We start from the raw sequence: 27,695 nt of genomic DNA on the forward strand, positions 1-27,695 counted from the left end.
GGTAATTTCTCTTATTAATATATGGGCCAAATGTGTTTAAACATTGGGTTTTAACAAACAAACGTGTGTTTAAAAAAACAAAACAAAAAGACGTTATATACACCTCAAAAAACATAACAAAAGTAAATTATAAGGAAGGCATCATATTATAAACATATAACTTAAATCATATAATCTAAACTCAATAATGATTAGAGAAATTTATACAAATAATATATGCGCACAGTGCGGATCCGTATCTAGTTGATTTTTTTTTGGTACAACATGGTAACAACATAAATTTAACGTGTATAAAAATCTCGTTTATTGATCTAAATAGAATATCCAAAAATAGTTTATTACTAGGTTAAGACCCGCGCCTTGCGCGGGATGAACATTATATATATAAATTATTTTATATATTATATGTTTATAGCATATTGTGAAATAATAAATATATATTGAATAATTAAAAAGTCATTATCTACTACTTATATAATTAAATTGGTGCGAACATATAAATAAATTTAATAAATCGAAAAAATATTTTTTCTATTTGATATGATATTAAATGATAGTAACATATATATGGTATATGTTAATATTAATATTTATTAGATGATACTTTTTGCTCATATTTTTTTTTATCATTTGTATATGTTATAGCAAAAAGTCTAAATTAGTGACAACAAAATTTTCACTGTGGGAATAGTGGTTTAAGTAATTTATAATATTTTAAAAAATTAAGTTGTCAACATTTTTTCAAATTTTTTATCAAAAAAATGTTCAAAGTAAATTTCAAAATTACGATATTTATGTATTTTTATATGGCATATAGTTTAATTTAAAATGATACATATATTTATATATCTTTTATTTTTGATACTTATTAAATGAGACTTTCAACTTATATTATTTTTCAATTATTTGTATCATGTCATAACAAAAGTTTTAAATCATAGATTACAAAATTTGAATGTAAAACTTTTAACAGTTTTAGTAATTTATACTCGTTTTTAAAAATTCAAAATATAATATATAAATAATTTTTTTTATTTATTATATAGTTACTATGATTGTTTAATTTATTTTAATAGCTTAAAATTAAACAAATATAATTATAATACACACTTATTTTTATCAAATCTTTATTATTCAAAATCATTAATTGTCATATATACTTTAGCCATATTAGATAATTCTGTAATCTTATTTAAGGAAATAATGAATCACATTAATAATGTATTTATTGTGGTTTAATAAAAAGTTTATTATATATTTAAATGGACCAACCTATTTATCTAAAGATTCTAAGAATCATTCTAGTGATGACACGTGGTTACAAAAAAAATGTTGCAATGCTTCTTAAATAATATACAGGGGATTGGCACCAAAATGGGATCCGATTACATATTGGCCGATAAGAGGAACCATTTTAAAAGAACATGTTGAAATCCCATATCAAAAATTTAAATAGACCAAATTGGCATATAAAACATTTGGATTAGTCCATTTACTGCCTATTAGTTGTAAACTCATGATAGTCCCGAATGTAACATGAGATTAGAGTAAAATGATGTCGGACCACTATGTAGTTTGTTGTTCCCACGATTGCCCACACTTTAAACTCTGGAATGTAGCATGAGGAAAAGTGTTAATAAATAAATAATGCCTCACAAGCAAAATAATTTTAAATTGAAAGCTAATGATAATATCAAATTTAACATATAGCTTAGGCATGAGACTTATATCCGAGATCAGTTATCCGATCCGAGATTTGCTCCGATCCGATCCGAAAAACAGATATCCGGAGAGTCCGGATCCATATAATAAAATTTTAGGCCCGGATATCCGGATCCAGATCCGAACTTACTATTTATTTAAAATATTTAAAATTTATTTATATTTATATATGTATACTATATATAATTTTTATATAAAATAATGAATTTTTTTAATTTCAATAATTTTTCATTTAAAAAAATTAATAGACTAAATAAATTAAATAAATCATTTTAATTAGCTTATTTTTAATTTAATTTAATTTTCTTTTTAATTTTTTTTTAAAGAGGATACGGATCCGGATATCCGCGGGTATTCGAATTTTAGGCCGGATATCCTAACCCCGAATATCCGGATCAGGATATCTCAAAATACCCCGGATATCCGATCTGTCCCAGGGCTCTATAGCTAACTTGCACTGAAACAATGAATAAGTCTAGACGTTTGGCTCTATTGGATGATCGTAGCCGTTAGTCGTAAGCGAGCAGAAGCCACGATTAATATATTCCATTTCAGGTCTTCTTCTAAATTGTCTAAAATTAAGATGCCAGAAATAAATATTGAACTTAGAATTGTAGGGCTTTACCCCGAAGGGAGCCCTTGCAATAGACGCGCCTCGGTTAGTACCTCATTAGCTGCGTCATTGCCCCAAGCGCAAACATGAGTTTCAGCAAGAGCAAGCCTCTCCTATTTATAGTCATACAGAACCTATCACCTTGCATACTGCTTCCGATGTGGGAGGTACTAACTTAATTGATTTAACCATAACTAGGCCTGATTGTTAAAAGCCCATATATGCCTGATAAGCCCGACTAATAGATAAGTTAGGTAAATGAGTTGCCACGCTGGAAAAGGAGTTTGAAAACCAGACGTCGTCTCTTTCCTCGTCGATCCAAACGCCACGTCAGCAACACACACTCTCTTCCCCACGGCTATAGCTAATAAGCATATGTATCGTCTTCATGAGAAGCTCGTGAGTGAGTTCGATGCGTCGAACAGCCGACAGCCGTAAGAATCCGACTCAGATTCGATGGAGGGCTGAGGATGTTCCTGATTCTCCTACTGATTTCTAGGGATGTTAACTACAGGGTTAGGGCTCAGCCCTCTTTTGTTTATTATAAGCCCAGCCCTATTTTAACCCAACCCTATTTTGAACCTATTATAATCAAGGGTTAGGGCTGGTACCAGGGTTAACTCATTTAATTGAAAAAAATATTTTATTTATTTTTGTTCTTAAATTTTAAAGATAAAACTAGAAAAATTAAGATATCATATGATTCTTTCCTCCAATTTGTTGAGCATCAAAATCAAAAGTTTTCCTCCCAAAATCGCAAAATCGAGTTTTTGCTCCACAACTAAGAATAAAATTTTTCCGTCAAAAAAAAATTGTGCTTTTTTCCGCCAAAACCTAATTTGAGTTTTTCCACCAAAACCACAAAATCAAGTTTTCCCACCAAAACCGCAAAATCGAGTTTTCCCGCAAAAACCGCAAAAACCGCAAAATCGAGTTTTCCTGTCAAAACCGGCAAATCAAGTTTTCCCGCCAAAACTGTAAAATCGCGTTTTCCCGCCAAAACAGCAAAATCAAGTTTTCCGCCGAAACCGGCAAATCGGGTTTTCCCGCAGAAACCGTAAAATCTAGTTTTTCCGCCAAAACCGCAAAATCGAGTTTTCCCGCCAAAACCGCAAAATCGAGTTTTCCCGCCAAAACCACAAAAACGAGTTTTTCCGCCGAAACTGGCAAATCGAGTTTTTCCGCCGAAACCGGCAAATCGAGTTTTTCCGCCGAAACCGGCAAATCGAGTTTTCCCGCCGAAAACTACAAAATCGTGTTTTCCCGCCGAAACAGCAAAAACGAGTTTTCCGCCGAAACCGACAAATCAGGTTTTCCCGCCAAAACTGCAAAATCGAGTTTTTCCGCTGAAACCGCAAAATCGAGTTTTTCCGCCAAAACTAAAACCGCAATATCGAGTTTTCCCTACAAAACCGGCAAATCGAGTTTTCCCGCCAAAACCGTGAAATTGAGTTTTACGGGTTTTCCAAAAAAACTTAATTTAATTTTACGTTTTCACGGGAAAATTCGATTTTGAGGTTTTGGCGAAAAACTCGATTTTGATTTTTTGGCGGGAAAACTCGATTTCGAAGTTTTGACGAAAAACTCGATTTTGTTGTTTTAGTTGAAAACTCGATTTTGCGGTTTCGACGGAAAATTTCGTTGTTCAGTTTTTGGCGAGAAAACTCTACTTTAAGTTTTTTTTGATGAAAAACATTATTAAATATTGTATAATAGTTGTGTGAATCAAAATAAAAGGGTTAGAATTTAAACCCTGGTCCTATTAGGGTCAACCCTATTTAAACCCTGTTTAAAAAATGAGGGTTAGGGTTACAAATGGATTTGCAGGGTTAGGGCTAACCCTGTCACGTTGAGCCCATATTAACATCCCTACTGATTTCATTGATGGGTTTGTACGCTATTTGTGGAGCTGGAAGCTCCTTTCTTCGCCATGGATTTGCCATTCACAAGTATAGATTTGGTTTTTGTTATAGTATGGTGTCTTTAATTTAGATCAATGGTTTGATTAGTCTTGTTCTTTTTGAAAGGTACACTGCTAACAAAGGAATGAAAGACTCTGCCTTTATGGTGACTTCTTGTTTGTTCCTCAGGCTGGAAGTAAGTTAAGTCTCCATGCCTTACTTTGAATTTGTTGTAAAGCTCATCTTTTGTGTAGGGCTATGGATTGAAACCGAGTGTGGGAGGGAGGCTTTTGGTATCTCATGGTGAAATTGTTGTTATACCACAAGGTTTCAGATTCTCCATTGATCTACCTGACGGGTTATGTTTCTGAAATCTATGGTGCTCATTTTCAGCTTCCTGATCTTGGACCTATAGGTAGCTTAGCTACTCGAGTCCTTTGGGATTCATTCAACCTTGGTAAACAAGTGAGAGAATATTTATCTTTGGATGTGTGAAGGTGCTAATGGTCTTTCTTGCTGCACCAAGAGATTTTCTTGCACCAACGGCATGGTTTGAGGAAGGACTACGGCCTGACTTCACAATTGTTCACAAGTTTGGCGGCGAACTCTTTACTGCTAAACAAGATTTCTCTCCCTTCAATGTGGTCGCCTGGCACGGCAATTACGTGCCTTATAAGGTGGATACGGTGTTCTTTCTGGCCTAAGCTCTTGGAAAATTTAAAGCACTTACTTCTGACGATAATCAATTTCCATCTGCAGTATGACCTGCAGAAGTTCTGCTCATACAACACTGTCCTTATAGATCATGGGGATCCATCAATAAATACAGGTGAAGGCACCAAATCTATTGAATAGCTGTTGATCTTCCTTCAGTTTTGTTATTGGTTGATAATACTCTTTTGTACTCTCAGTTCTTACAGCGCCGCCAACGGATAAACCCGGTGTAGCTTTACTTGATTTTGTCATATTCCCTCCTCGATGGTTGGTTGCTGAGCACACTTTCCGACCTCCTTACTATCTGCATGAGTGAATTTATGGGCTTAATCTATGGTGCATACGAGGCACTACGAGGTATCAACCCATCTTGTGAAGCAGACCTTTTGAGTTTTTACAATACAACTCAAATCTGAAGCATTCTCATAATGATATTTGTAGGCGACGATTGATTGCTCGTGTAGTAAATGCAATGGCTCCTACTAAACTCACAGGTACAATGGCTTTCATGTTCGAATCAGCATTGATCCCCTCTGGAGTCTCCTTTCCTCGATCACGACTACTATCAGTGTTGGATTCGACTCAAGTCCCACTTCTCCCGCATATCCTTGAACGAGACTAATGTTGAACAAACAGAGAAAAGGACAGGAGCGTCAGAGTAAATAAAAACATAAACTCACGTGTCTTGCCAATACCCACTCTGTACAGACCGCTACTATATGTTAAGCATACAACAAGTATATATGCAATAAGTAGGTGATGTTTCATATCACATCTGTTACATCCTTTGTACTTGAAATCACTGATGATTGACCTTGCCATTAAGAGATTCTTGATGTCTATTTGAACTAAAAACTCTCTCTTCTGACTCTTTCTCTCTCTGTTTCCGATAGAGTTTCTTCTAACCACTATGGCACAGTTGCAAAATGCTATCGAAAAAGAAGAATCACAAATGTGACAAATATTTTTAGGATATCACAAATGACAAACAAGTGGGAACATTAGCAATGCAACATTTGTGAGAAATACAAATTACGGAGTGGATTACAACGGATTGAGATTTGAGAGAGATGAATATGAAAATTAAAGGGTTACAAGAGGCTGTTCGGTGGTTTTGGTGTCATTGGCTGGTGCAGCCTCCTCTTGCTTTGGTGCCTCAGTCTCACCAGAAGCTTTCTCCTCAACAGCTTCTTTAGTTTCTTCGGTTTTCACAGCCTCTGCAGCTGGCTTGGCTGCCTCAGCCTCAACAGGCTTGGCTACCTCAGCTTCAGCTGGTTTGGCTGGTTCAGCTTCCTTGTGTGTCTCTGCTCCATCTACAGTAGACTCTTCCGTCTTCTCTGCAACAACTTCATCTGCCTTCTCCTGTAAGCCCCAATAAAATAACAAAAAGAATTACACATCTTTCACCCCAAAACATTAGCTATTTATTTAGCTCAGAAACAAAATGATAGAAAACAAAAATAATTCTATTGATCCACAAAACCTGAGACACTGCTTCGGATTCGACGTTCTTGGACTCGACAACAACATTCTCAGTGGTGGCAGAGGTTTCAAGGATATCAGACTCCTTAGGTTTGCTCGCACAGCCTCCCATGGTGTTTAAAAAGAAAGAATCGGTTTGAAACGAATACAAATTAAAGTGGGAAGAACTGTGGAGCCAACAAATGAACTCCTTTTCTGTTCCTTTTCTTAAAAAGCCAAAACTATTTATTTTCTTATTAGAGGGCTGAGCAAATGTAGGACAAGACATCAAAGAGATATATATAGTGGTTGTACGGACACCCGAGACCAATGCTATTTCAAGAAAATGACTAAATTTTTCATGTCACCAATAGATTCTTTGAGGCTCTTCTCTGTCTACGACCTATTCAACAGAAAAAAAACCTATAGCTTTATTCTACACCGTTCTTTTTTAGCCACTCTCTTCTCCAGCTCTAAAAACTTGTCACAAGCTCTCCTTGTGTCATTGTACCAACCAAACTAACAAGAACAGGAAAATAAGAGTTGTCTTGATTATTAATGGTAAGCAATGCAGTGAAGTTGTAAAAGAACAAAACAACCAACATTATAGGATCAAATCGGGTGCAAAAACCTCGTTTCAGAAATTAGAGTTTAGATCTGTTTTCTGGTTGCAGACTAGAAATAAAGGTAAGATAACTGTTTCTCATATCATAATCAAAAGTTGTTTCCTAGTTCTTCCTTCTACCACACGTCTTTCTATTTCGCTTTAGAAGAGGATACTACTGCTGATGTTTCCTGGATACCACCATTGGGGACGAGGCTTTTGTACATTGTCAAAGCTTGAGCGATCATGTTAGCAGGATTTGCTGCAGAACTCGGAAGCAGCATTGTTGTACCCTAAAAAGAAGACAAAAAAAAGTTTATTACGCAATTAGATTCATACCCAAGTGAGGACGAAATTAGCGAGTAGATAGAATCTGGCACAGTATGACGAGTTTCATAATAATTGTTTACCTCCTTAGCGATGTTGCCAAAAGCTTGAATGTATTGCTCTGCAATTCTCATACTCGCAGCCTGCATTTTGAACCACGATTAAGCTTGAGTTCCCAATTTTGAAACTCAACATTTGCAATTCTGATAAGCCACGGTAATCTCAATTTACTATCTAGACAGAGAGAACCATTTATGAGAAAAACAGGTTAGATGCCTCAATGCATTGGCTGGAGGTGTGAAACCAAACTATAAGTAACAATCTGTGCAAATCGTGTTAAGACCTAAGTAATCAGGTTAATTCATTAATCTCAAAATTGTGTAAATCATGTAAAGAAACTGCTGTTTAATCTCATGTACTAACCTCCACTCCACCAGTTTCATTGAGGGATTGAGACAACATGGTCAGCCCCCTGGCTGTTGCTTGTGCTCTAGCTATTATTGCTTCTGCCTCACCTGGAACGCATTACAAAAAAAAAAAACATGTTGTGATGAAACAAATCGAAAAATGGCTTGACAATCTTATTATGATGTGTTCATGGCTTACTAAATAGTTAATACTAACCTGATGCTCTGTTGACTTGGTTTATCTTTGCAGCTTCTGATTCCAAGATTACAGAACTTTTCTTACCATCAGCGATGTTGATATGAGCTTGGCGTTCTCCTATTCAAATAAGTAAACCAAATTATGAGAAACAGATTGAGCTGTAGCAAGCACACAGTTAAACCACAGAACATAGGTTTGCAAAGATAAGCCATGGAAGTGTTACCTTCAGACTCAAGAATCTGAGCTCTCTTTCTACGTTCAGCTTCAGCTTGCATTTCCATAGCAACCCTCACTCCATTAGGAGGCATGATATCCCCTGGATACACATTTATTTATAAGAAGGGCATCCAGGTAAAAGACCATCAAAAGAGTCAAACAGAAAAATTACTCACGTATCTCATAACGAAGGCACTCAAGACCCCAATCTTTTGCAGCAACGTTAATGGCTTCCTGCAACGTAAACTGAAAAACTCACAGCCAGTAATGACGGAAAAAGAACAAAACAGCTTAAACAATATCAACTGCAATCTTAGGTACTATAAATGCATAATGACGAAACTCTAATCTAACACAAACTAAACTCACACTCAGACCCAGCAATCGCTAAAAAAACAGCAAGGTAGCACTAATATAACAACACCCACTAAAAGTTAAGCTCAAGTAAGGGCAAAAGAAGACGAACCACAATCTTCTCGTTCAGCGTATCTCGTTCCTCAAAAGTCTTGTCAAGAGTAATCTTTCCAAGCTCACTACGCATAGTGGTTTGAGCCAACTGCATAACAGCGTAGATGGGATTCTCAACGCCATAAGACGCCAAATGTGGATTCACAATCTGCAAACACACAAAGCCAAAATATCAAACGAAAAGAACTCATCAAAGTAATCAAATCAAGATAATAACAACCTTGACGTATAGAACACCGTCGATGTGGATGCTGACGTTATCCTTCGTAATCGCAGTCTGGTTCCCGATCGGAATCGCTTCCTCCTTGAGGGAATGAACATACGCGATACGATCCACGCCGGGGACAAGGAAGTGAATCCCTGAGTCCAGAGTCTTGACGTATTTGCCGAAACGCTCAATCACGCACGCCTTTTTCTCCGGCACGATACGGATCCCCCAGTTCGTCGGCGGCTTGATTTGGTAGCTTCAAGAAGGAAGGAGATTTACACAAAAACGTATCAATCGAAACCCTAAGACTCGTCCTTCTCAGATCCAAGTATCTAGACAAAACTGAGCTTTAAATTACCTGTTGAAAGCATGACCGGGGGAGCTGAAGTGGCGGACCGGGGTAGTCGTGGCGCCGGGGAGCGAGTGAAAAAGTGCGGAAGATTGCCGGAGGTAGCTGATGGATCTTAGGGCGGTGGTAGCCACTGATCTAGAATGGATAATTTGGTTCATCATAGTAACAAACTAAAACCCTCTTAAAATCTTTGTTATTTGAAATATTTATATTTTTATATATACATACATATATATATATATATATATACACATGGATGAAAAACTTGGAGAAGAGGCAAAAAGAAATATGGGTTTGTCATTTTTATTTTAACTAGTTTACATAACTCGTAGGAGTGCTTATGTTGGCTTGAAGCCAAATTTAAATAAAAGCTAATAGAATGTCTTACATGATTTATTATTAATCTTCACCTTAATATTATTTTTTATCCATGCATACTTTTTACACATAAACATGATCGTTGTCAAAAAAAAAAAAAAAACACATAAACATGACCAAAATTTCTTTGATGTTGATACTCTAACACTGAAACTGTTATACTATGCTACATACTTTATAGTATAGTCATACAAAGAATTTAATTAGTTACGAAGTTGAGTTTCATCCGTTATATAACTATATTGTACATAATTATAACATAGTATTGAATACTCGACGCAAACAAATAAACTTTTTATTTTATGCCAACAAGGCGTAACTAATGGAGGTTTAAAGTTTGAGTGACAGCTTGAAAATATTATATGAAACTATATTATATCTATTAAATAGATAATACTAAACGATCCATATACACCAATAGTACATCACAAGGAGAAAGAATAAGGGGTGTATTCAATCAAAAATTTGAGGTGATTTGATTTTAAGGAATTGCAGAGAATAAAATGATTTTTGTTAAACCACTCTAAAATATCACCTAAAACTATGAGATTTGAGTTTTAATTTTTTTAACTAAGATACTCCATCCAAACACTCTAAAATCACCTGAAAACTTTAAAATTCCACAACTTAAAATATTTTCAATAACAGTGGATTTCAGAGTACTTTATAAAATGTCAAGTTCAATAACACTGGATTGTCATGGCCGACGTAAATGATCGACGTTGAGATTTCAGCTTTTCTGATTCTTACTATTCTAATGTTTCAATATAATTTGAATATTCCATTTGTTTTATAATATAATGGTTTAAAAGTATTTTTTGTTTTCCTATATAAATTATTTTTATATTTCAATGTAACTTTATATTTATTGATATTGTGTGGCTAATTAAATTATGTAAATTACTATGTAATTGATTAAATTTATATATTAAATGATAATTATCTAAAGTAATAACTTTTAAATATTACAGATTTTAATTAAAACTGATTACATTTTAAAACAGATAGAATAATCTATAAACTAACTCTATATAGATATGAGGACAAAATTGTAAAGTTGTCTTACATTGAATTTCTCTCATTCTGTGCATTCCTAATTGGAAGGAGATAATCAACATCTAATATTATGTTACTCTCAGTATATTAGAAATGGTTGAACCGTAAACCAATTAAGGATGATGTAAAGAAGACATAAAGATGTATTTCCAGCTATCACAAATATAGAATCAATTGACAACAACTTAATTATGTCCAGCGTAGGACAAAAGAGAAGAGTTTCCATACCTTCTAATATTATAACATCTCACTATATTAGTGGCTAAATCAGTTTTCTCTAGCACAAATACTCACTCCATTCTTGGAGTTTAAGCTTTTCTATCTGATGATATTAGTAGTTTGATCCCAAAAAAAAAGAAACGGCCGAACTATACATTGTAATTGGAGAAAGAAAATAAATAAAAATTGGAAATAACAATTCTCTGCAATTAAAGAATAAGACAATAAAATTGTAAAAATACAAAAGAAAACAAAAAATATACACATAAAGAAAGATTTAGTAAAATAAAATCATAATATAATTTCCATAATTGATAGTGCTCAGTTACACTAAAAAGTCTAAATTTACAACATACACAGTTTTATTTACATTTTTAAACCTATTATCTAATTAAAATGATTCTAAAAAAGTGCCAGCATGAAGAGTTAGAAAATATACGATAAAATATAATACATAACGTTAAAAATACATTATCACTGATCACTAAAAAATCATGTTAGTAGTAATAAAAATGAAATGACAACACATTTATTAAAACCATAGAACGGCACGCAACAAGGTGTTATTAAATATACAAACTACAAATTAAATATGCTCAACGCAAACACACATAAAAATGAGACATCATATTTGGATATATTTAAATAAATAATTTTAAATATATTATATTCTAAATAATTTTAAAATTACTTAAAAAGAAACTAAATTATTAAAAAATTAATATACAAATAAAACTAAAGCAATATTTTGTAACGTCAAAATAATAAATGAATAAAAAATATATTATGTTAATAAAATAGATTTTAGATTTTAAAGACTTCTAATTCATGTAATATTACAAAATTCAAAATTTGTTTATTACAATTAATATTTTACCATTACATATATTAAAATTATATTCTAGATCGATATTCAATTGTCAGTTTTCAACTATTACGCGTAAAAAATATTATTAAGTACGCTTTTTTTTTAAAAGGGGATTTTATATTTTATGTAGGTTATTGGAGTACTTTTTCTTTTCGTTAATTTATTCGAGATGAGATTCTGATCTTTTAAACTAAGATAATTTATGTTCTATACATAATTATATTTTTTTACATAACTTTAAAATCTCGGACTTGATTTTTCATATTTTATTAGTTAATTGTGTTACATATAATAGAAATACTTACTTCAAACTAAAAAAAAAATCAAATTTAAAAATTAGTTATATATAATTTAATATACAAAAATTCATATACAAATAAAAATGATAAATGTAACAAATTTAAATATATTATCCGCGCGTAGCGCAGAGAAAAGATCTAATATAGATTAAAAAAGAAACCACCACGAAAGGTGGAAGAGGAAAATAAGATATGGTGGAAAAAGGTGAGGAGACTACAGTGGCAATGGTGGAGGAGGAGAAGACAATGGCGGTGATGAAGCAACTGAACGTGGCGATGCTACATGTGGGATCTTTTGTAATAACTAACTGTGACGGAGGAGGAGGAAGAGGAGAGGAGGAGGAAGAGAATGAAGAAAGTAAAATGAAAAATGAAAATGAGGAGGATAGAACAAAAAAAAAGAGAAAGGAAAAAAAGAAAGAAAGACACAAAAAGCTTCACACCAAAGCACCATCTGCTAAACAAACACATTATCAAATTTATATGCTCTTGAAACATTAAGAAAACCATTTCTATTCTATTTTTCTCAAATAGAATAGTACAACGAAGTGTACACTGTTCTTCTTCTCTAACAGTTCTAGGCATTCTCTGCTTCTTAATCCTTATATATCGAAAAATAGCAAAACTTTAAACTCAAACAAATATGTGAAAAAGTGATTAGACTATGGACAATTGTTGGATATAATGATTATACGGTGTACGAAGTACTCCTTTCCCAAAAATTTCATAAAACTTATAAATGATCATAAGTTAAAAGAAAGATAACAAAGATTATTATTGATTTTTGAAAAATAAAAATAGTTTTAGAAGAATGAGATCAAAAATGGAAGTGGGAATGAGAATAGAACATGTATGAAGGGTATTTTTTTTGTTTTTATACATATCATACGAAGAATATCATAGCCCTTGCCTTGCTAATGTGTATACACTACATTTAATCCTACAATGGGTATGCACCCTAATTTCTATAGTTACATAGAAAAAAACAAAACCAGATTTTTTCTGAAAACATAGAATGCATAATTAGATTTTCCAAACACAAGATCCTAACAAAGTAAAACAATATGACATAAAATTGAACAAAATATTCCATTTGTTTCATAATAAGTGTCATTCTAACATTTTTTTCTTGTTACACAAAAAATGTCATTTTGCAATTCTAATGCAAATTATATTTATTTTCATCTGAAAATTAATTGCAAACTGTATTGATTTTATAAATAATTTTATCTATCTCAAATACTATTGATCAGAGAGGTGTAATTAATAACAACTTCCATATATTTCATCTATTTTCTTAATCTGTGTGAAAAATGTCAAAGTGACACTTATTTAAAAACGGAGGGAGTACATGATAATTAGGAGGTTGGAACCAAAACAAGATTAAAAGCTGGCAATAAAAACGGGGAGAAGAGGAACGCTCTGAAGCACCAAGACACCAAAGCTCCATGTGAGTCTTTTTTTAACATGATATATAAGCAGATAACCTTTGCTTCAAATCTGCAAATTAAAATAAGTTTCATAATCTTATTCTCCGGCGAAATAAAAAAAAATGCGTCAAGAAAACACTAAAAAGAAAGTGAAAGACTAAGACACGGTCATACCTTTAGAGAAAAGACAGAGACAAAATCACAACACACCATCCCTAATAAGATTTGTAGATAAGATGGTCAAAGGATTGAGACGGCGCGAAGCCAAAGATCCGTCACAGCAGAGAAGGAGCATGCCTAATAGGAGACACACCACCACTCTGTCGACATCTTGCAGATCTGGAACCTCTAACCTTGAACAAATCTAGATTTCAGCCTTTTACTTTGAAAAACAACATGCAAGCCCACCATTTAAACACACTATAGAAATAGACCATAAAAACTAAACTACTTCGGGTCTATGGAAGTAGTCGGGGACAGTGACAGAGGAAATCAAATGAAAAAGAAGAAGAAGGTTTTGATGAGAGAGAGATGTATCCAACTGAACATGAAGACGTTGACGTCGGCCTAATGATCTTTCGATGGCGAAAAGCACTTGTGTTATTATTGTGTTGATTTAATGTTTAGTTATAAATATACTCTCTTCCCTTCCCTTATTATAGGTGTAAAGTATTATGCTGAAAAAGTTATTTTTACAATATAACTTATGTATTATGTAGAGATGAATATGAGGATAGTAAAAAGGTGAATGAAAGACATATGTGCTATGCGTACTTACAAATTATATATTTATATATTCGTATGGAGAAAATGTGGGATGCATAGATTAGTTTTGTAATATCAGTGCATTGTTTTCTACCCGTTACGCATTAGGCGCTACTTTTACTCATATTAGAACTTGATTATTAGGTCAGAATGCTATGTTTGGGTCTTTGTATCCGCAGGTTTTGCATTTCGTACCTCATCGAATGATTCATCTATTACTCACCCTTTTTCTTCCATTTTAAGTGAGTGTGATGGGTAACTGTATATCTGGACGATTTAATTAGGCATGAGATGGATCCGGATATCCGGGAAATTTATGGTATCCGGATTTGTCGGATTAGTGGAGTTAATATCTGGATCCAAATTTGTGGCTTTTGGATATCCGTCTAGATATTATATTATCCGCGGGTATTCGGATAAGGATCTGGATCCATAAAAATAATTAAAAAATACTAAAAAAATAATTTTTAAAATACTAAATAATACATCAATTAAATATTTATAAAAATAAATAAATATATATATATATATTATAAAAATTAAAATATAATATTGTAAGACTAATTTATGTATAAATATTAATATATCAAATATAAATACTAAAAAATTTCAAAAAATATATTTTAAAAATATGGTTTCGGATCCGAATATTTGGACCAAAAGTTAAGATATCCTGATCCGAATTTGGTTTTGACGGATCCAGAATTTTACTAACCAGATTCGGATCCGGACACCCCGAATATCCTATTTTCAGAGCGGATCTCGGATCGGATCTGGACACCCCAGATATTTTATTTTCAGAGCGGATCTGGGATCAGATCTGAATCCCGAATAATAAGTCTCATGCCTTGATTTAATGTCTTAGAATCGTCGTTTTTTTTTTGTTTTCTTTTGGTTTATTTGATTTTTATCATTCAATTTAAACTCGTGTTCTCTTCAAAATTATTTTATTTAATGTTTAAACATTTTATTTGGTTTTTAATATTTGGTTTAATTCATTTAAATTGTTATTGATAGAATAGTGATTAAATGTAAAAGATAATTAATAAAATTGATTGTTGAACTTATAAAGTTAAAGTGATATATACATTAGTTTTTAAGTACCATGCCGTTCTAAAAAAAAATGTTGGAAAGCTTAGATTTAGGCTTGAATGGTGGAACGAGGAGGAACACTATGTTCCTTAGCATTCCTTAAATTTTTTAACATTCATGAGGAATATGTTTTACTTTTTATTTTTCTTCATTCCTTTGTTTGTAGAGAATTATAGAACAAATCTATTCTTTATTAATTTTGATAAGGAACCATCATTCCTCATCATTCCTGAAATTTTATTCCTACTCATTATTTTCCTATCCGTTCCTATTATTCTTATGATGGTTACCAGTCAAACCTATCTTAGACTTTGACTTACTATAATGTTTAGCTAATCAAGTGAAAAAATGTTTTTTAGCGTTCAAAATTCGTTTCAAAATGATCTATATTTTAGAAAACAAAAATTTCAAAAATTCTATTCAATAAACATTTTCCAAATTATCTTATATTAAACATAATGATACTTTGTAATGAAATTTACATTTTAGCAACAAAAGAAAAACATGGTCATTCTAGACACATGGATAATGCCCATATTACATAAGCCATCATGATTACATTCTGCTGAATTTTAGCCAATGTTTTAAAAACCTGACCAGACATTGACTCGGCATTGTCACTGTATAGCTGGTCGGACCGGTCGAACCTGGGTTTTGATTTTTCTTTATATATACATACTCATATATATATATATAATATTAAAACGTTATAAAAAGAACTAGAATAAAACATACTTTGAAAAGCATATGATTTGGAAGTACATTTACATTTAATTATATATACGAAATAACTAACTAAAGAAGAATTTAAGTAAATAATATATAGATTGTTGATTTATTTCTATAAATCATAAGTCTCCTTATATTTCTTCATGCACGTAAATGAGAATTGGTTTAGCAAATTTTTATTTCCTTACTCTGAAATTAAAAAGAAAGTAAAAATAGAAATAGTCCTAAACCAATGAATATTGCATTAAACTGTAACACAAAAATGGAAATAATTGATGTAATTTAGAAAATCGGATTCATATTCTAAACCGGGTCACTGGTTTTGCCGGGTTTCAACCGATTTTAGCGGTTTAGGTCACATAGACGATTCACGGTCCGCCCGGTTGGCCGGTCGGTCCGGTTTTCAAAACCATAATTTTAATTAACATGTATGTGGCATGCCCTGTTATTCGACTTGGTTCCCAAATTATCTATACTATTAAAGCAGGATCCTATTGTCATAATTACCTTAGGGGCATGTTTTCTTCACTAACATTGCATGTTTCATTAAGGGCAATTAAGTAATATTAATAACAAATCTATATTGGATCATTATTTTTGGATCCAGCCCAAATCAAATCTCTCTTGGGCCATTTGGGCCTATTAAAAAATCAGATTCAATTCTCACCTTTTTTTTTTCTTTGGATCATTGAGTCCAAGTTCAAATAATTTTTTTAATACTATTCTTAATTATTATTTTTTTCTTTTCTTAATATAATTTAAGCATTCATAAAAATAATTGAATTTTTTTATTGAAAAGTATAAATCTTTATTAAAAGTATATAATTTTTTAATTAAAATATTAACCCCATAATAAAATTAATTTATCAGAATTATACCAACTTAATTCATTAAAAAAATAAAGTTTAATTTTTTAACATAAATAGTCATTTAAAATGAAATACGATAAATAAAGATAAAATTTTTAAGTCTTTTATAAAATAAAACACAAATATATGAAAATGTGACATTTACTAAATATTTGTCAATTGAAAAAAAAAACAAAAATAAACCCGCGCTTTGAAAGCGCGGGTCAAAATCTAGTTATACCATTAAATCATAGTTCATACAAATGTTGTTCATGTTATGAAAAGAACCAGAATTTTATGGTATCGTAGGAATTTAAATCAGGGAAAATTTTATACCCGTAGAAAGGAGATAACACTGATAACAATAGAGAATTTGTTATTAGAAGGAGAAGAGATGGTGTGTTACAAACGATCGAAACGATCGTTTGTATAGAAATTAAAAAGTGGAAGTTATTGTGCATGCATAGTGACGGTGGGCTCCACATGATTTATAGTGTCAAAGTTTGGTGCCGTAAACATTGACGTTGTTTACGTTTATAACACTCCCCCTTGGAGACCAGTGTCACTATCGCTTCTTGCTTAACGTCTATGTTGCCTCGTTAAAAACCTTTCTAGGAAAACCCAATGGGAAAAACCATAGTAAGGTAAAAAGAGTACAACTACGTAAGCTCCCCCTCGAATGAGCAGTCATAGATCCTTCTGATGACGCATTCCAATGTTACGAACATGTTTTCTGAATATCGAAGTCGGAAGTGATTTTGTGAAGAGGTCAGCTGCATTGTCGCATGATTGGACATATCTTACTTCAATCTCTTTCTTTTTTACGAGCTCTTGAGTGTATGAGAAGAACTTCAGATGAATATGCTTCGTTCTATTGCTTTTAATATATCCGTCCTTTGTTTGAGCAACACATGCTGCATTATCTTCATATAGAATAGTTGGCTCCGTATTTTCGCCAATCCCGCTGCTTGAACAGATGTGTCGGCCCATTGATCTCAGCCATACACATTCTCTACTTGCTTCATGGAGTGCAATGATCTCAGCATGATTTGAAGAAGTAGCCACGAGCGTTTGTTTCTGAGAACGCCAAGATATAGCAGTGCCTCCGATCGTAAAAACGTATCCTGTTTGCGATCGGGCTTTGTGTGGATCTGAAAGATATCCTGCATCTGCAAAACCAACCATTTGACCTTTTGAACTTTTACGATAAAACAAGCCTAAATCAATGGTCCCTTGGAGGTAACGAAAAACATGTTTAATCCCATTCCAACGTCTTCGAGTTGGAGATGAGCTGAATCTTGCCAAGAGATTCACAGCAAATGATATATCAGGCCGTGTACAATTTGCAAGGTACATCAGCGCTCCAATTGCACTTAGATATGGTACTTCCGGACCAAGTATCTCTTCTTTCTCCTCAGGTGGTCGAAATGGATCACTTTCAATATTAAGTGACCTAACCACCATCGGGGTGCTAAGAGGAGTTGATTTATCCATGTTAAATCGTTTCAACACTCTTTTAGTGTATGTGGATTGATGCACAAATATACCATTTTGTGAATGTTTTATTTGTAAGTCAAGACAATACTGTGTCTGTCCAAGATCTTTCATCTCAAATTCTCCTTTGAGATAGTCTGATGCCTTTTGTATTTCCTTTTGAGTTCCGATAATGTTAAGATCATCAACATATACCGCGATTATTACAAATCCGGATATTGTTTTCTTGATGAAAACACATGGGCATATAGGGTCATTCACATATCCTTCTTTTATTAAATGATCACTGAGACGATTATACCACATACGTCCAGATTGCTTTAACCCATATAATGATCTTTGCAATTTTATTGCACATAACTCTTTAGGTTTGGAACTTAATGCTTCTGACATTTTAAATCCACCAAGAACTTTCATGTAGATATCAGTATCTAATGATCCATATAGATAAGCTGTAACAACATCCATGAGACGCATCTCAAGATTTTTATCAGCGGCTAGACTCATCAGGAATCTAAATGTGATCGCATCCATTACAGGAGAATATGTTTCCTCATAATCAATACCAGGTCTTTGAGAAAATCCTTGGGCTACAAGGCGAGCTTCATACCTTGTAATCTCATTTTTCTCATTTCGTTTTCGAACGAAAATCCATCTATACCCAACTGGTCTCACATCTTCAGGTGTGAGTACAATAGATCCAAACACTTTTCGTTTGTTAAGCGAATCAAGTTCGATTTGTATTGCTTCTTTCCATTTATTCCAATCATGTCTCTTTTGACATTCATATATGGATTTCGGTTCTGGATCATCGGTATCTTCATTTACCTCATTTGACATAAGATATGAGAAAACATCACCAATGTCATCATTTTATTCCTTTTCCATATCTTTTTATTATGGATGTAATTAATAGAAATCTCATGATTATCTTTCGATTCATGATGCTCTGATTCATCAGAGTCCTTATCATTTATTTCTTCCAAAATATTTTCTGCTATTTTTGGTGCATCATATATTTCAGCTTTCTTCTGTTTCCTAGGATTCTTATCCTTAGAACCAACAGGTCTACCACGCTTCAGGCGTGTTTTTGGCTCACGTGTGCCATCCTCCTTTTCTTGTTCATTTGGCATTTTGATACGAGTAGGAGCATTTGCAGCTGGTATATGAGATTTAGTTACCGTCTTGGTATCCGCAAATGCATCAGGTAGCTGGTTAGCTATACTCTGTAAATGCATAATTCGTCGAACTTCTAGTTCTGACTCTTTAGTAGGAGGATCAAGATATAACAATGATGGTACACTCCATTTTATATCACTTCCAACATTTTTATTTTCTCCCCTAGAACTGGGAATACATTTTCGTCAAAATGACAATCAGCAAAACGTGCTGTAAAGACGTCACCAGTCTGTGGTTCTAGGTATCTTATAATTGATGGAGAGTCACAACCAACATATATTCCCAACCTTCTTTGTGGTCCCATCTTTGTTCGTTGTGGTGGTGCTACAGGCACATATACTGCACAACCAAAGATTCTTAAATGGGAAATATTTGGTTCTCGACCAAACGCTAATTGTAGTGGGGAATACTTGTGGTATGCACTCGGTCTGATTCGAATGAGTGTTTCTGCGTGCAAAATAGCATGTCCCCATACAGAGGTTGGAAGTTTTGATCTCATGATCAATGGTCTTGCAATCAGTTGCAGACGCTTAATTAAAGATTCAGCCAAACCATTTTGCGTATGAACATGAGCCACAGAATGTTCAACTTCAATTCCCGTTACCATACAATAATCATTGAATGCTTGGGATGTGAATTCACCAGCGTTGTTTAATCTAACTTTTTTAATATTATAATCAGGGACTGTGTCCGTAGTTTGATTATCTGAGTTAGAAATCTCGCAAATGCCATGTTTCGAGATCATAATAGACAAACGTGTGACCATCTACTGGATGCGTCAATTAATACCATAAAATAGTGGAATGGTCCACATGGTGGATGTATCGGTCCACATATATCACCTTGAATTCTTTCAAGGAACTTTGGTGATTCTTTATCGATTTTGGTTGGCGATGGCCTTACGATCAATTTTCCTAGAGAACATGCAACACATGTCATTTTATTCCCTTGAGAAATCTCCTGGATTTTCAGTGAATGACCATGTGAGCTCTCTATGATTCTACGCATCATTGTGGTGCCCGGGTGACCGAGGCGATCATGCCATAAATTAAAATCTTCTGGATTTTGTTTTACCATAAAATTTGATTCGATTGCATTGATATAAGTATGGTGTAATCCCGAAGGAAGTTCTGGAAACTTTTCCAATATGTGTTTTTTGCCAAATTTATCAGAAGTTATATATGTACACTTCTTTCCATTTTCAGTTACAGACTGAGTATCATATCCTTGACGATATATGTCTTTAAAACTCAACAAATTTCTTCTAGAATTTGGAGCATATAGTGCATTATTTATGAAAATTTTTGTTCCATTTGGCAATGTAAAGTTTGCTTTACCATTTCCTTCAATCACGTCTGCAGGACCTGATATTGTATTGAAAATAATTCTTTTTGGTTTTATATCTGAGAAATATATATTTTTCTCAAGATAGTGTGCGTTGTTCCACTATCTAGTATACATATCTCTTGAATCTCTTTCTTAGATTTTGTTCCATTTGCGTTTTGATCCATTTCTGAAATTATCATAAAACATTGAACAACAGTGAAACGTGAAATTTATTTATTGATTATATAAATAAAACACACAATAATTATACATATATTGTTGTTAAAACAACATTATTCTTTGAAAAACATAATTATTATACATTACAAATGAGGACTATTCAGTAGTCTTATTAGAAACATTTCCGTACTCTTCAAGAGTATTCTAGTCCAGCTCATTTGCGAAATCAGAGGATTCAAGGTATGAGGTCCCTTCAACGTTTTCCGTGAGGTTCACCTCTTTAGCCTTTCCTTTTATGGACTCTTGATATAACTTGCACAAATGTGGGGGAGTACGACAGGTACGGGACCAATGTCCTTTACATCCACATCTGTAACATACAGTCTCACTTTTCTTTGTGGTATCCTCTTCGGTTTCTTTGCCTTTAGGAGGTTGTTCAGATCTAACCCATTTGTTAGATCTAATACTTTTAGGATAGTAAGGCTTTCCACGTTTGTTGTTGAAACGCCGACCACGACCTCGGTTGGTCTGGTTTCTCCTTCCCGAATATTCTACCGCCGTAGCATTCACTTTGGGAAATGCCTTGGCTCCCGTAGGTCGGGAATTATGGTTTTTGATTAGTAACTCATCTTTCTTTTCAGCCAACATGAGTGTTACCATCAATTCAGAAAATTTAGTGTACCCACATTTTCTGTAAATTCGGGATAAGACGTTGTGTTCTTTGTGGAAAGTATTGTATGTCTTGTCAAGCATTTCTGCTTCGGTGACAGGGTTACCACAATATTTTAATTGTGCAACTATCCTCAAGATAGTGGAATTGTAATCTTTAACCCTTTGGAAATCCTGAAACCTCAGGGTTTTCCACTCTTCAAGAGCGTGAGGGAGATTGATTTCCTTTTGATTATCGAATATGTCTTTCAAGGCTTGACATAGTACGGCTGGGTCCTCAACGTCTCCATAGTCGTGAGTTAGATTCTCATCTAAGTGCTTCTTCAGGAAGATTATCGCCGCGGCTATATGCTCGGGTGGCAATTTGTTACCGACTTTTATCGCTTCGGTTATCTTTTTTATTAAAAGATAAGGTTTCACATTTGTGACCCATCTGACATAGTTTTCGCCGGTTACTTTCAGAGCCGGGAACTGGAGTTTCTCGATGTTTGCCATTTGTATTTCGAATTGCAGAACGATCGTGCTGATAACGTGTTATGAAAAGAACCAGAATTTTATGGTATCGTAGGAATTTAAATAAGGGAAAATTTTATACCCGTAGAAAGGAGATAACACTGATAACAATAGAGAATTTGTTATTAGAAGGAGAAGAGATGGTGTGTTACAAACGATCGAAACGATCGTTTATATAGAAATTAAAAAGTGGAAATTACTCTGCATGCATAGTGACGGTGGGCTCCACATGATTTATAATGTCAAAGTTTGGTGCCGTAAACATTGACGTTGTTTACGTTTATAACAGTTCATGTATTTTTCCTTTGCTGTGTCGCCGGATGAATGGGCCGAATCAACTTTCTAATCACTACCAGGCCCGGCCCAGTAAAAATTGTTGCCTAAAGTGAATTAAAAAAGTGGGACTCCTACTGAATCAAACTGAGAACCTTTGATTTTAGATTGTGGTACTCAACCACTGGACTTTAAGTGATTTCTACGATTTTGATGCCCTTAAATCGTTACTATATTTTGACGCCTGAAGGCACTTTACCGGCTTTAGGTCAGGGCTGGCAGTGATCACCACTCACCAGAGCATAAAGTCCATAAAACTACGATAGATGTGGAGATAGAACGTTTCACTGAGCGCTTCCCTTCTACATGAAAGATTATGATTCTTAAATCAACCGACACTAAACCCACCTAATATAATTCTTTTAACGGCAAGAGAACATTTGCCCCAGTAAAGATTAGCAAAGAATATTACTCTTTTTGTAAGAAAATTCGAAGAAAATTCCTTGATTCCAGTCATCAACTTAAACTAATTTACAAAAAACAAACATAAAGCTGAAGAGAAAACAAATAAAATCCGATGAAATGGAAAAACAAACCCGAGTAACAAAAATTACAAAACAGATAAAAGAATCCCAAATAGAAATCCAAAATACAAATATAACTTTCGTTCTTCTCTCCATTGAAAAGAGAGAGAGAGCTATACTTAACTTATACCGTCAATTTTTGTAAATGCAGGCTAATTTCATAAATTGAAAAATGTTCTGGATTATTTTTAAAAGCAAATAAAACAATGGATTAACTAAATACTTAGCCTTAGAGCATCTCCAATCCTACTGCATAATTTACTGCAAAATGGAGTGAGAAATTGAGTAAGGGCCTGTTTGTTTCTCCATCTAGATGGACCATCTGGATGAAGATGAGAGTTTTGTTTGTTTAGGCACTAAAAGTGCAACTCATTCAGATGGATCATCCGGATGACTTTTGGAAATTTAGGCTTAATTTTAAAGTCCATTCAGCTGAACCAATTTGGATCATTTGAATGGAGATGGTTCATTCAAAATGGTATAATGTCTATTATACCCCTAATGTAATTCATAAATTACAAACCTAAACATAATATCATTTTTGTCACAAACGAAAACTAACAAAACTATAAAAACACTTTTTCTCGTGCTAAAAACTACTTTTTCACGTCAAAACCCCAAAACGCATTTTCCCGCTAAAATTGCAAAAAAATGTTTTCCCGTCAAAATTGCAAAAACGTGTTTTTCCGCAAAAACCGAAAACAAGTTTTCATGCCAAAATCACAAAAAAAAATGTTTTCACGCAAACACTCCAAAATACATTTTTCCGTCAAAACACAAAAAAACACGTTTTCCCGCCAAAGTCGCAAACCGTGTTTTCCCGCCAAAATTACAAAAACGTGTTTTCCCGCCAAAACTAAAAAATGTGTTTTTCCGCCAAAACCAAAAAACGTGTTTTCTTGCCAAAACCGAAAATTTGTATTTTCCCGCCAAAACCGAAAAAATCTCGTTTTCTCGCGAAAACAGTAAAAATGTGTTCCCGCCAAAACCGCAAAAACGCGTTTTCTCGCCAAAACCGCAAAAACGCTTTTTCCCGCCAAAACCGCAAAAACGCGTTTTCCCGCCAAAACCGCAAAAACGCGTTTTCCCGCCAAAACCGCAAAACGCGTTTTCCCGACAAAACCGCAAAAACGCGGTTTCCCGCCAAAACCGCAAAATCGTGGTTTCCCGCCAAAACCGTAAAAGCATGTTTTCCCGCCAAAATCGCAAAAACGTGTTTTCCTCCAAAAGCGCAAAAACGTGTTTTCCCGCCAAAAACGTGTTTTCCCGACAAAACTGCAAAAACGTGTTTTCGTGCCAAAATCGCAAAAACGCGTTTTCCCGCCAAAATCGCAAAAACGTGGTTCCCTCCAAAACCGCAAAAATGTGTTTTCTCGCCAAAAACGTGTTTTCCCGCCAAAAACGCAAAAACTTGTTTTCTCGCCAAAACCAAAAATTTGTATTTTCCCGCCAAAATCGAAAAATATTGTTTTTCCGCCAGAACCGAAAAATCTTGTTTTCCACCAAAACATAAAAAATGTGTTTTCTCGCTAAAACCGAAAAAACTTGTTTTCCCGCCCAAACCGCAAAAAGAAAACTCGTTAATTTTGAAATAATTCTAATGTAAATATACTAAACTAAATAATTAAATTTAATATAGTTAAAATTAATATTAAACATATAATTAAATCAACACAAGGATATTTTGGTAATTTCTTTACTAAACTCATTTGAATGGAAATGAAAATAAAGAAACAAACATAAGATCCATTTAGATGATTCATCTAGATGAGCTATATGGATGGACAAACAAACAATCACAAAAATCTGAATGGGTCATTTGAATAGATCATACAAATGAATCATTTGGATGGAGATGGCAAATGGTGAAACAAACAGCCCCTAATGGGTTTTTTGTTTGTTCATCACTCCATTTCCCACTTTATTTTGCAGTAAATTATGAATTAGGGTCGAAGATGCTCTCGTAACAGCAACCACTCACCGATTTTCATTCCCTTCGTATTAATGCCAAACCAACAAAAAAAAAAACCTTTGGTGGACTTGATTTGTCAAAACTCGTTTTCACACAACAAACATTTTGCACCTTGGCGCATTTTCCTTGAAATTTTGCACGGACTTCACTGAAACTTTAGAGAAAGAAAGAAATAAATAAATAAAATAAAATCATCTGAAATCCGGTTTATAAAACAAACTCGCGACACTGGAGCAGTCGTAAAATTCCAAGACAAAACGCCCATTCTTGTACGATTCTTCTTAAGTATTTTCAGAAGTGTAAAATTCACATCACACACTTTTGTCTCTCTTGATAGAAAGAAGATATTCGTGCTATCTGTTTTCTCCGGTCACCGGGAAACTGATTTTAACTCTCGATGGCGATCACTGACCGTCAGAATCTGAATGCTGAGGAGAAGAAGAAGTTATTCAAGCTATGCCCGTTCTTCTGGCAGAGGAGAACCACCACCGCCTCTTCTTCTAAGCCGTCCTTCGCGAGATCAATTCTGCCGGCTCGCCGTCGTCTCCGACTAGATCCTTCCAGCTATCTCTATTTCCCTTGTACGTCCGTCCTCTTTTATCTAAGTTGGATTTGTATTCAAAAATAGTTTCGTTTCTCTGAGAGGATTGTGTGTGTGTGTGTTGCAGATGAAGCTGGTAAACAAGTGAGAAGCGCAATCAAGCTTAAGAACACTAGCAAATCTCACACTGCATTCAAGGTACCATGTATCATTCAAGTTGACTTGTTTTAGTCTGTCATTGTAATGAAGTCTCTCTCTCTCTCTCTCTTTCTCTCTCTCTCTCTCTCTCTCTCTCTTTGTTTTAGTTCCAAACAACTGCACCTAAGAGTTGTTACATGCGTCCTCCTGGTGGTGTGTTGGCTCCAGGGGAGAGCGTCTTTGCAACCGGTATTCAGATTTCTGGAAACCAAAAATGTCCTCTTTGTTTAGTTTATTTACAAAAGCCGCCTCTGATTCTTGCCAATGACAGTGTTCAAGTTCGTGGAACACCCAGAGAACAATGAGAAACACAAGTTAAACAAGAAGAGCAAGGCTAAGTTTAAGATTATGAGCCTCAAAGTGAAACCGGGTGTCGAGTTTGTGCCCGAGTTGGTATGTCCCTCCTTTCTTACTCTCTTTATCAGGTTATGTTCGGTAGTTGTAGGCATAAGATGTGTTGTGGCCCGTCATATCTATCATTTTTTTTAGATGATGCATCTCTCCTCCGGTGTTTGTTTATGGTGCAGTTTGATGAGCAAAAGGATCAAGTAATAGTGGAGCGGGTTCTTCGGGTCATTTTTCTTGATGCGGACCGCCCAAGTGCTGTAAGCTTTCTAACTAGTTTTTTTCATCCACCACATATATATATTGTAAAGTTTTGAATATTATCAGGCACTGGAGAAACTGAAACGTCAATTGGATGAAGCTGAAGCTGAAGCTGCTGTTGAAGTAAGAAAGAAGCCTCCGCCAGAGACAGGACCTCGTGTTGTCGGGGAGGGTCTTGTCATTGACGAATGGGTAAATATTTGGCTTTCTCTTTCTTTCTCCCCATGAGATTTTTTTTAGTAACCAAAGTTTGTGTTATCTATCAGAAGGAGCGAAGAGAGAAGTACCTTGCTCGACAACAAGTCGATTCCATAGATTCTTCTTCCTAAATTGCACATGGATTTGTTATTAGCGGAGGTAAAAAAGACACGCCTCTTCTCCATACATCTTCTGCTTCTGTACATAAATTTGCATCTGTCTATTTATGTGTTTTTATTATTTCTAGATGACAATCTTTTTCTTTTTCTTTTTCTTGTATGCCTCTGTTTGTTGTGTGATTCACGCCAGTTACTCATCATAAAGTTTTGTTTCCGTTTAAGCGATTTTATTAATCCAGCTAGAGCCGAACCATAGTAGTCAAGTTTATCAGTTTTCGTGTTGTGCTTTCTGACTTATGTAGTACCACTAGTGATTCTCTTGCATACTTGATTCGTTTTACTAATGTAGAGTTGTTATCCCCCGTTGATAGATGATCTGACTCCAGATCACCAAATCTGCCAGCTCTAACAACTTCAACTAGCATGATGATGACGACTTAAAACACAACAACACAAAGCAGACTTGGTGGCACTACTTCCACTTATTGAACGAAATCTTAACCGATAAACACACAAGTGAACCGGCATGACAAAATATATAACGATGCTACTTTTTTTTTAGCTATTCTATCTTTTACTAATCAAATCTCCCGTAGCATTACAACGTGTTTTCGTAACCACTTGTCATCACTAAGATTCTTAGAATCATTAGAAAAATATGTTGGTCCATACATAAATATTTGTTATACTTTTTTTTTTGTCAAACATATGTTATAGAGAAAATATCTAAAATAACACATTTCTAAGTTTATATCACAAAAATAGCACTCAAAAACTAAAATGACCAAAATAGCACCTTTCTAAGTTTATCCTTTGAAAATTTTAATTTTTTTATTTTTCAAAATTTGAAATCTTATCCCCAAAACCTCATTTCTCAACTCTAAACCCTAAACCCTAAACTCTAAACCCTAAACCCTAAACCCTAAACTCTAAACCCTAAACTCTAAACCCTAAACCCTAAACCCTA

General features: G+C 34.2%; 4 protein-coding genes and 1 pseudogene across 7 annotated transcripts; 2 read left to right on the forward strand and 3 right to left on the reverse strand.

The window, feature by feature from the left end:
• Positions 1 to 2,293: 2,293 nt before the first annotated feature.
• LOC125593732 lies at positions 2,294 to 2,423 on the reverse strand (annotated as a pseudogene).
• A 1,406-nt stretch (positions 2,424 to 3,829) lies between these two features.
• On the forward strand, positions 3,830 to 5,722 carry LOC106355767 (homogentisate 1,2-dioxygenase-like). Of its 3 annotated transcripts, XR_007328827.1 has the most exons (6): positions 3,830 to 4,284; positions 4,363 to 4,651; positions 4,734 to 4,913; positions 4,996 to 5,065; positions 5,148 to 5,307; positions 5,392 to 5,722. XR_007328827.1 is itself a non-coding variant. In XM_048768746.1 (4 exons), exons 1-3 carry the CDS (start codon positions 4,740 to 4,742, stop codon positions 5,264 to 5,266), a joined length of 363 nt encoding a protein of 120 aa, XP_048624703.1. In that variant the 5' UTR covers positions 4,292 to 4,739; the 3' UTR covers positions 5,267 to 5,307; positions 5,392 to 5,722. The 3 variants fall into 3 exon arrangements, 1 of the variants encoding a protein (XP_048624703.1); XR_007328826.1 differs by having other exon boundaries at positions 4,363 to 4,913; XM_048768746.1 differs by lacking the exon at positions 3,830 to 4,284 and having other exon boundaries at positions 4,292 to 4,913.
• A 181-nt stretch (positions 5,723 to 5,903) lies between these two features.
• On the reverse strand, positions 5,904 to 6,689 carry LOC106356995 (thioredoxin domain-containing protein 3 homolog). Its single transcript, XM_013796690.3, has 2 exons — positions 6,434 to 6,689; positions 5,904 to 6,312 (listed from the first exon to the last, which is right to left on the reverse strand). The coding sequence occupies exons 1-2, from the start codon at positions 6,542 to 6,544 to the stop codon at positions 6,034 to 6,036; spliced, it is 390 nt and encodes a 129-aa protein (XP_013652144.1). The 5' UTR covers positions 6,545 to 6,689; the 3' UTR covers positions 5,904 to 6,033.
• Positions 6,690 to 6,941: 252 nt separating this feature from the next.
• Positions 6,942 to 9,513, reverse strand: LOC106353612 (stomatin-like protein 2, mitochondrial). Its single transcript, XM_013793366.3, has 9 exons — positions 9,199 to 9,513; positions 8,853 to 9,096; positions 8,631 to 8,780; positions 8,341 to 8,398; positions 8,172 to 8,264; positions 7,967 to 8,065; positions 7,766 to 7,857; positions 7,426 to 7,485; positions 6,942 to 7,308 (listed from the first exon to the last, which is right to left on the reverse strand). Exons 1-9 carry the CDS (start codon positions 9,351 to 9,353, stop codon positions 7,168 to 7,170), a joined length of 1,092 nt encoding a protein of 363 aa, XP_013648820.1. The 5' UTR covers positions 9,354 to 9,513; the 3' UTR covers positions 6,942 to 7,167.
• A 15,765-nt stretch (positions 9,514 to 25,278) lies between these two features.
• On the forward strand, positions 25,279 to 27,419 carry LOC111197802 (vesicle-associated protein 4-1-like). 2 transcript variants are annotated; one of them, XM_048768747.1, is made up of 8 exons: positions 25,279 to 25,647; positions 25,735 to 25,805; positions 25,913 to 25,994; positions 26,077 to 26,198; positions 26,333 to 26,410; positions 26,478 to 26,603; positions 26,678 to 26,768; positions 27,115 to 27,419. In XM_048768747.1, exons 1-7 carry the CDS (start codon positions 25,464 to 25,466, stop codon positions 26,738 to 26,740), a joined length of 726 nt encoding a protein of 241 aa, XP_048624704.1. In that variant the 5' UTR covers positions 25,279 to 25,463; the 3' UTR covers positions 26,741 to 26,768; positions 27,115 to 27,419. The 2 variants fall into 2 exon arrangements, with proteins under 2 accessions (XP_048624704.1, XP_022565508.1); XM_022709787.2 differs by having other exon boundaries at positions 25,280 to 25,647; positions 27,100 to 27,419.
• Positions 27,420 to 27,695: the final 276 nt, after the last annotated feature.

Source organism: Brassica napus, chromosome C9 (assembly GCF_020379485.1).
Source record: "Brassica napus cultivar Da-Ae chromosome C9, Da-Ae, whole genome shotgun sequence".
Lineage (NCBI taxonomy): Eukaryota > Viridiplantae > Streptophyta > Magnoliopsida > Brassicales > Brassicaceae > Brassica > Brassica napus.

What these genes read in the sequence shown, in the direction of transcription:
- LOC106355767 (XM_048768746.1), top strand. Translation starts at nt 4,740, where the DNA reads ATGGTCTTTCTTGCTGCACCAAGAGATTTTCTTGCACCAACGGCATGG. An exon ending in GCAATTACGTGCCTTATAAG is followed by an intron (nt 4,914 to 4,995) that starts GTGGATACGGTG and finishes TTCCATCTGCAG; the next exon opens with TATGACCTGCAGAAGTTCTG. An exon ending in GGATCCATCAATAAATACAG is followed by an intron (nt 5,066 to 5,147) that starts GTGAAGGCACCA and finishes TTGTACTCTCAG; the next exon opens with TTCTTACAGCGCCGCCAACG.
- LOC106356995 (XM_013796690.3), bottom strand. Translation starts at nt 6,544, where the DNA reads ATGGGAGGCTGTGCGAGCAAACCTAAGGAGTCTGATATCCTTGAAACC. An exon ending in AATCCGAAGCAGTGTCTCAG is followed by an intron (nt 6,313 to 6,433) that starts GTTTTGTGGATC and finishes TGGGGCTTACAG; the next exon opens with GAGAAGGCAGATGAAGTTGT.
- LOC106353612 (XM_013793366.3), bottom strand. Translation starts at nt 9,353, where the DNA reads ATGATGAACCAAATTATCCATTCTAGATCAGTGGCTACCACCGCCCTA. An exon ending in CGCTGAACGAGAAGATTGTG is followed by an intron (nt 8,399 to 8,630) that starts GTTCGTCTTCTT and finishes TTTACGTTGCAG; the next exon opens with GAAGCCATTAACGTTGCTGC. An exon ending in TCAGATTCTTGAGTCTGAAG is followed by an intron (nt 8,066 to 8,171) that starts GTAACACTTCCA and finishes TTATTTGAATAG; the next exon opens with GAGAACGCCAAGCTCATATC.
- LOC111197802 (XM_048768747.1), top strand. Translation starts at nt 25,464, where the DNA reads ATGGCGATCACTGACCGTCAGAATCTGAATGCTGAGGAGAAGAAGAAG. An exon ending in CAGCTATCTCTATTTCCCTT is followed by an intron (nt 25,648 to 25,734) that starts GTACGTCCGTCC and finishes TGTGTGTTGCAG; the next exon opens with ATGAAGCTGGTAAACAAGTG. An exon ending in GGAGAGCGTCTTTGCAACCG is followed by an intron (nt 25,995 to 26,076) that starts GTATTCAGATTT and finishes TGCCAATGACAG; the next exon opens with TGTTCAAGTTCGTGGAACAC.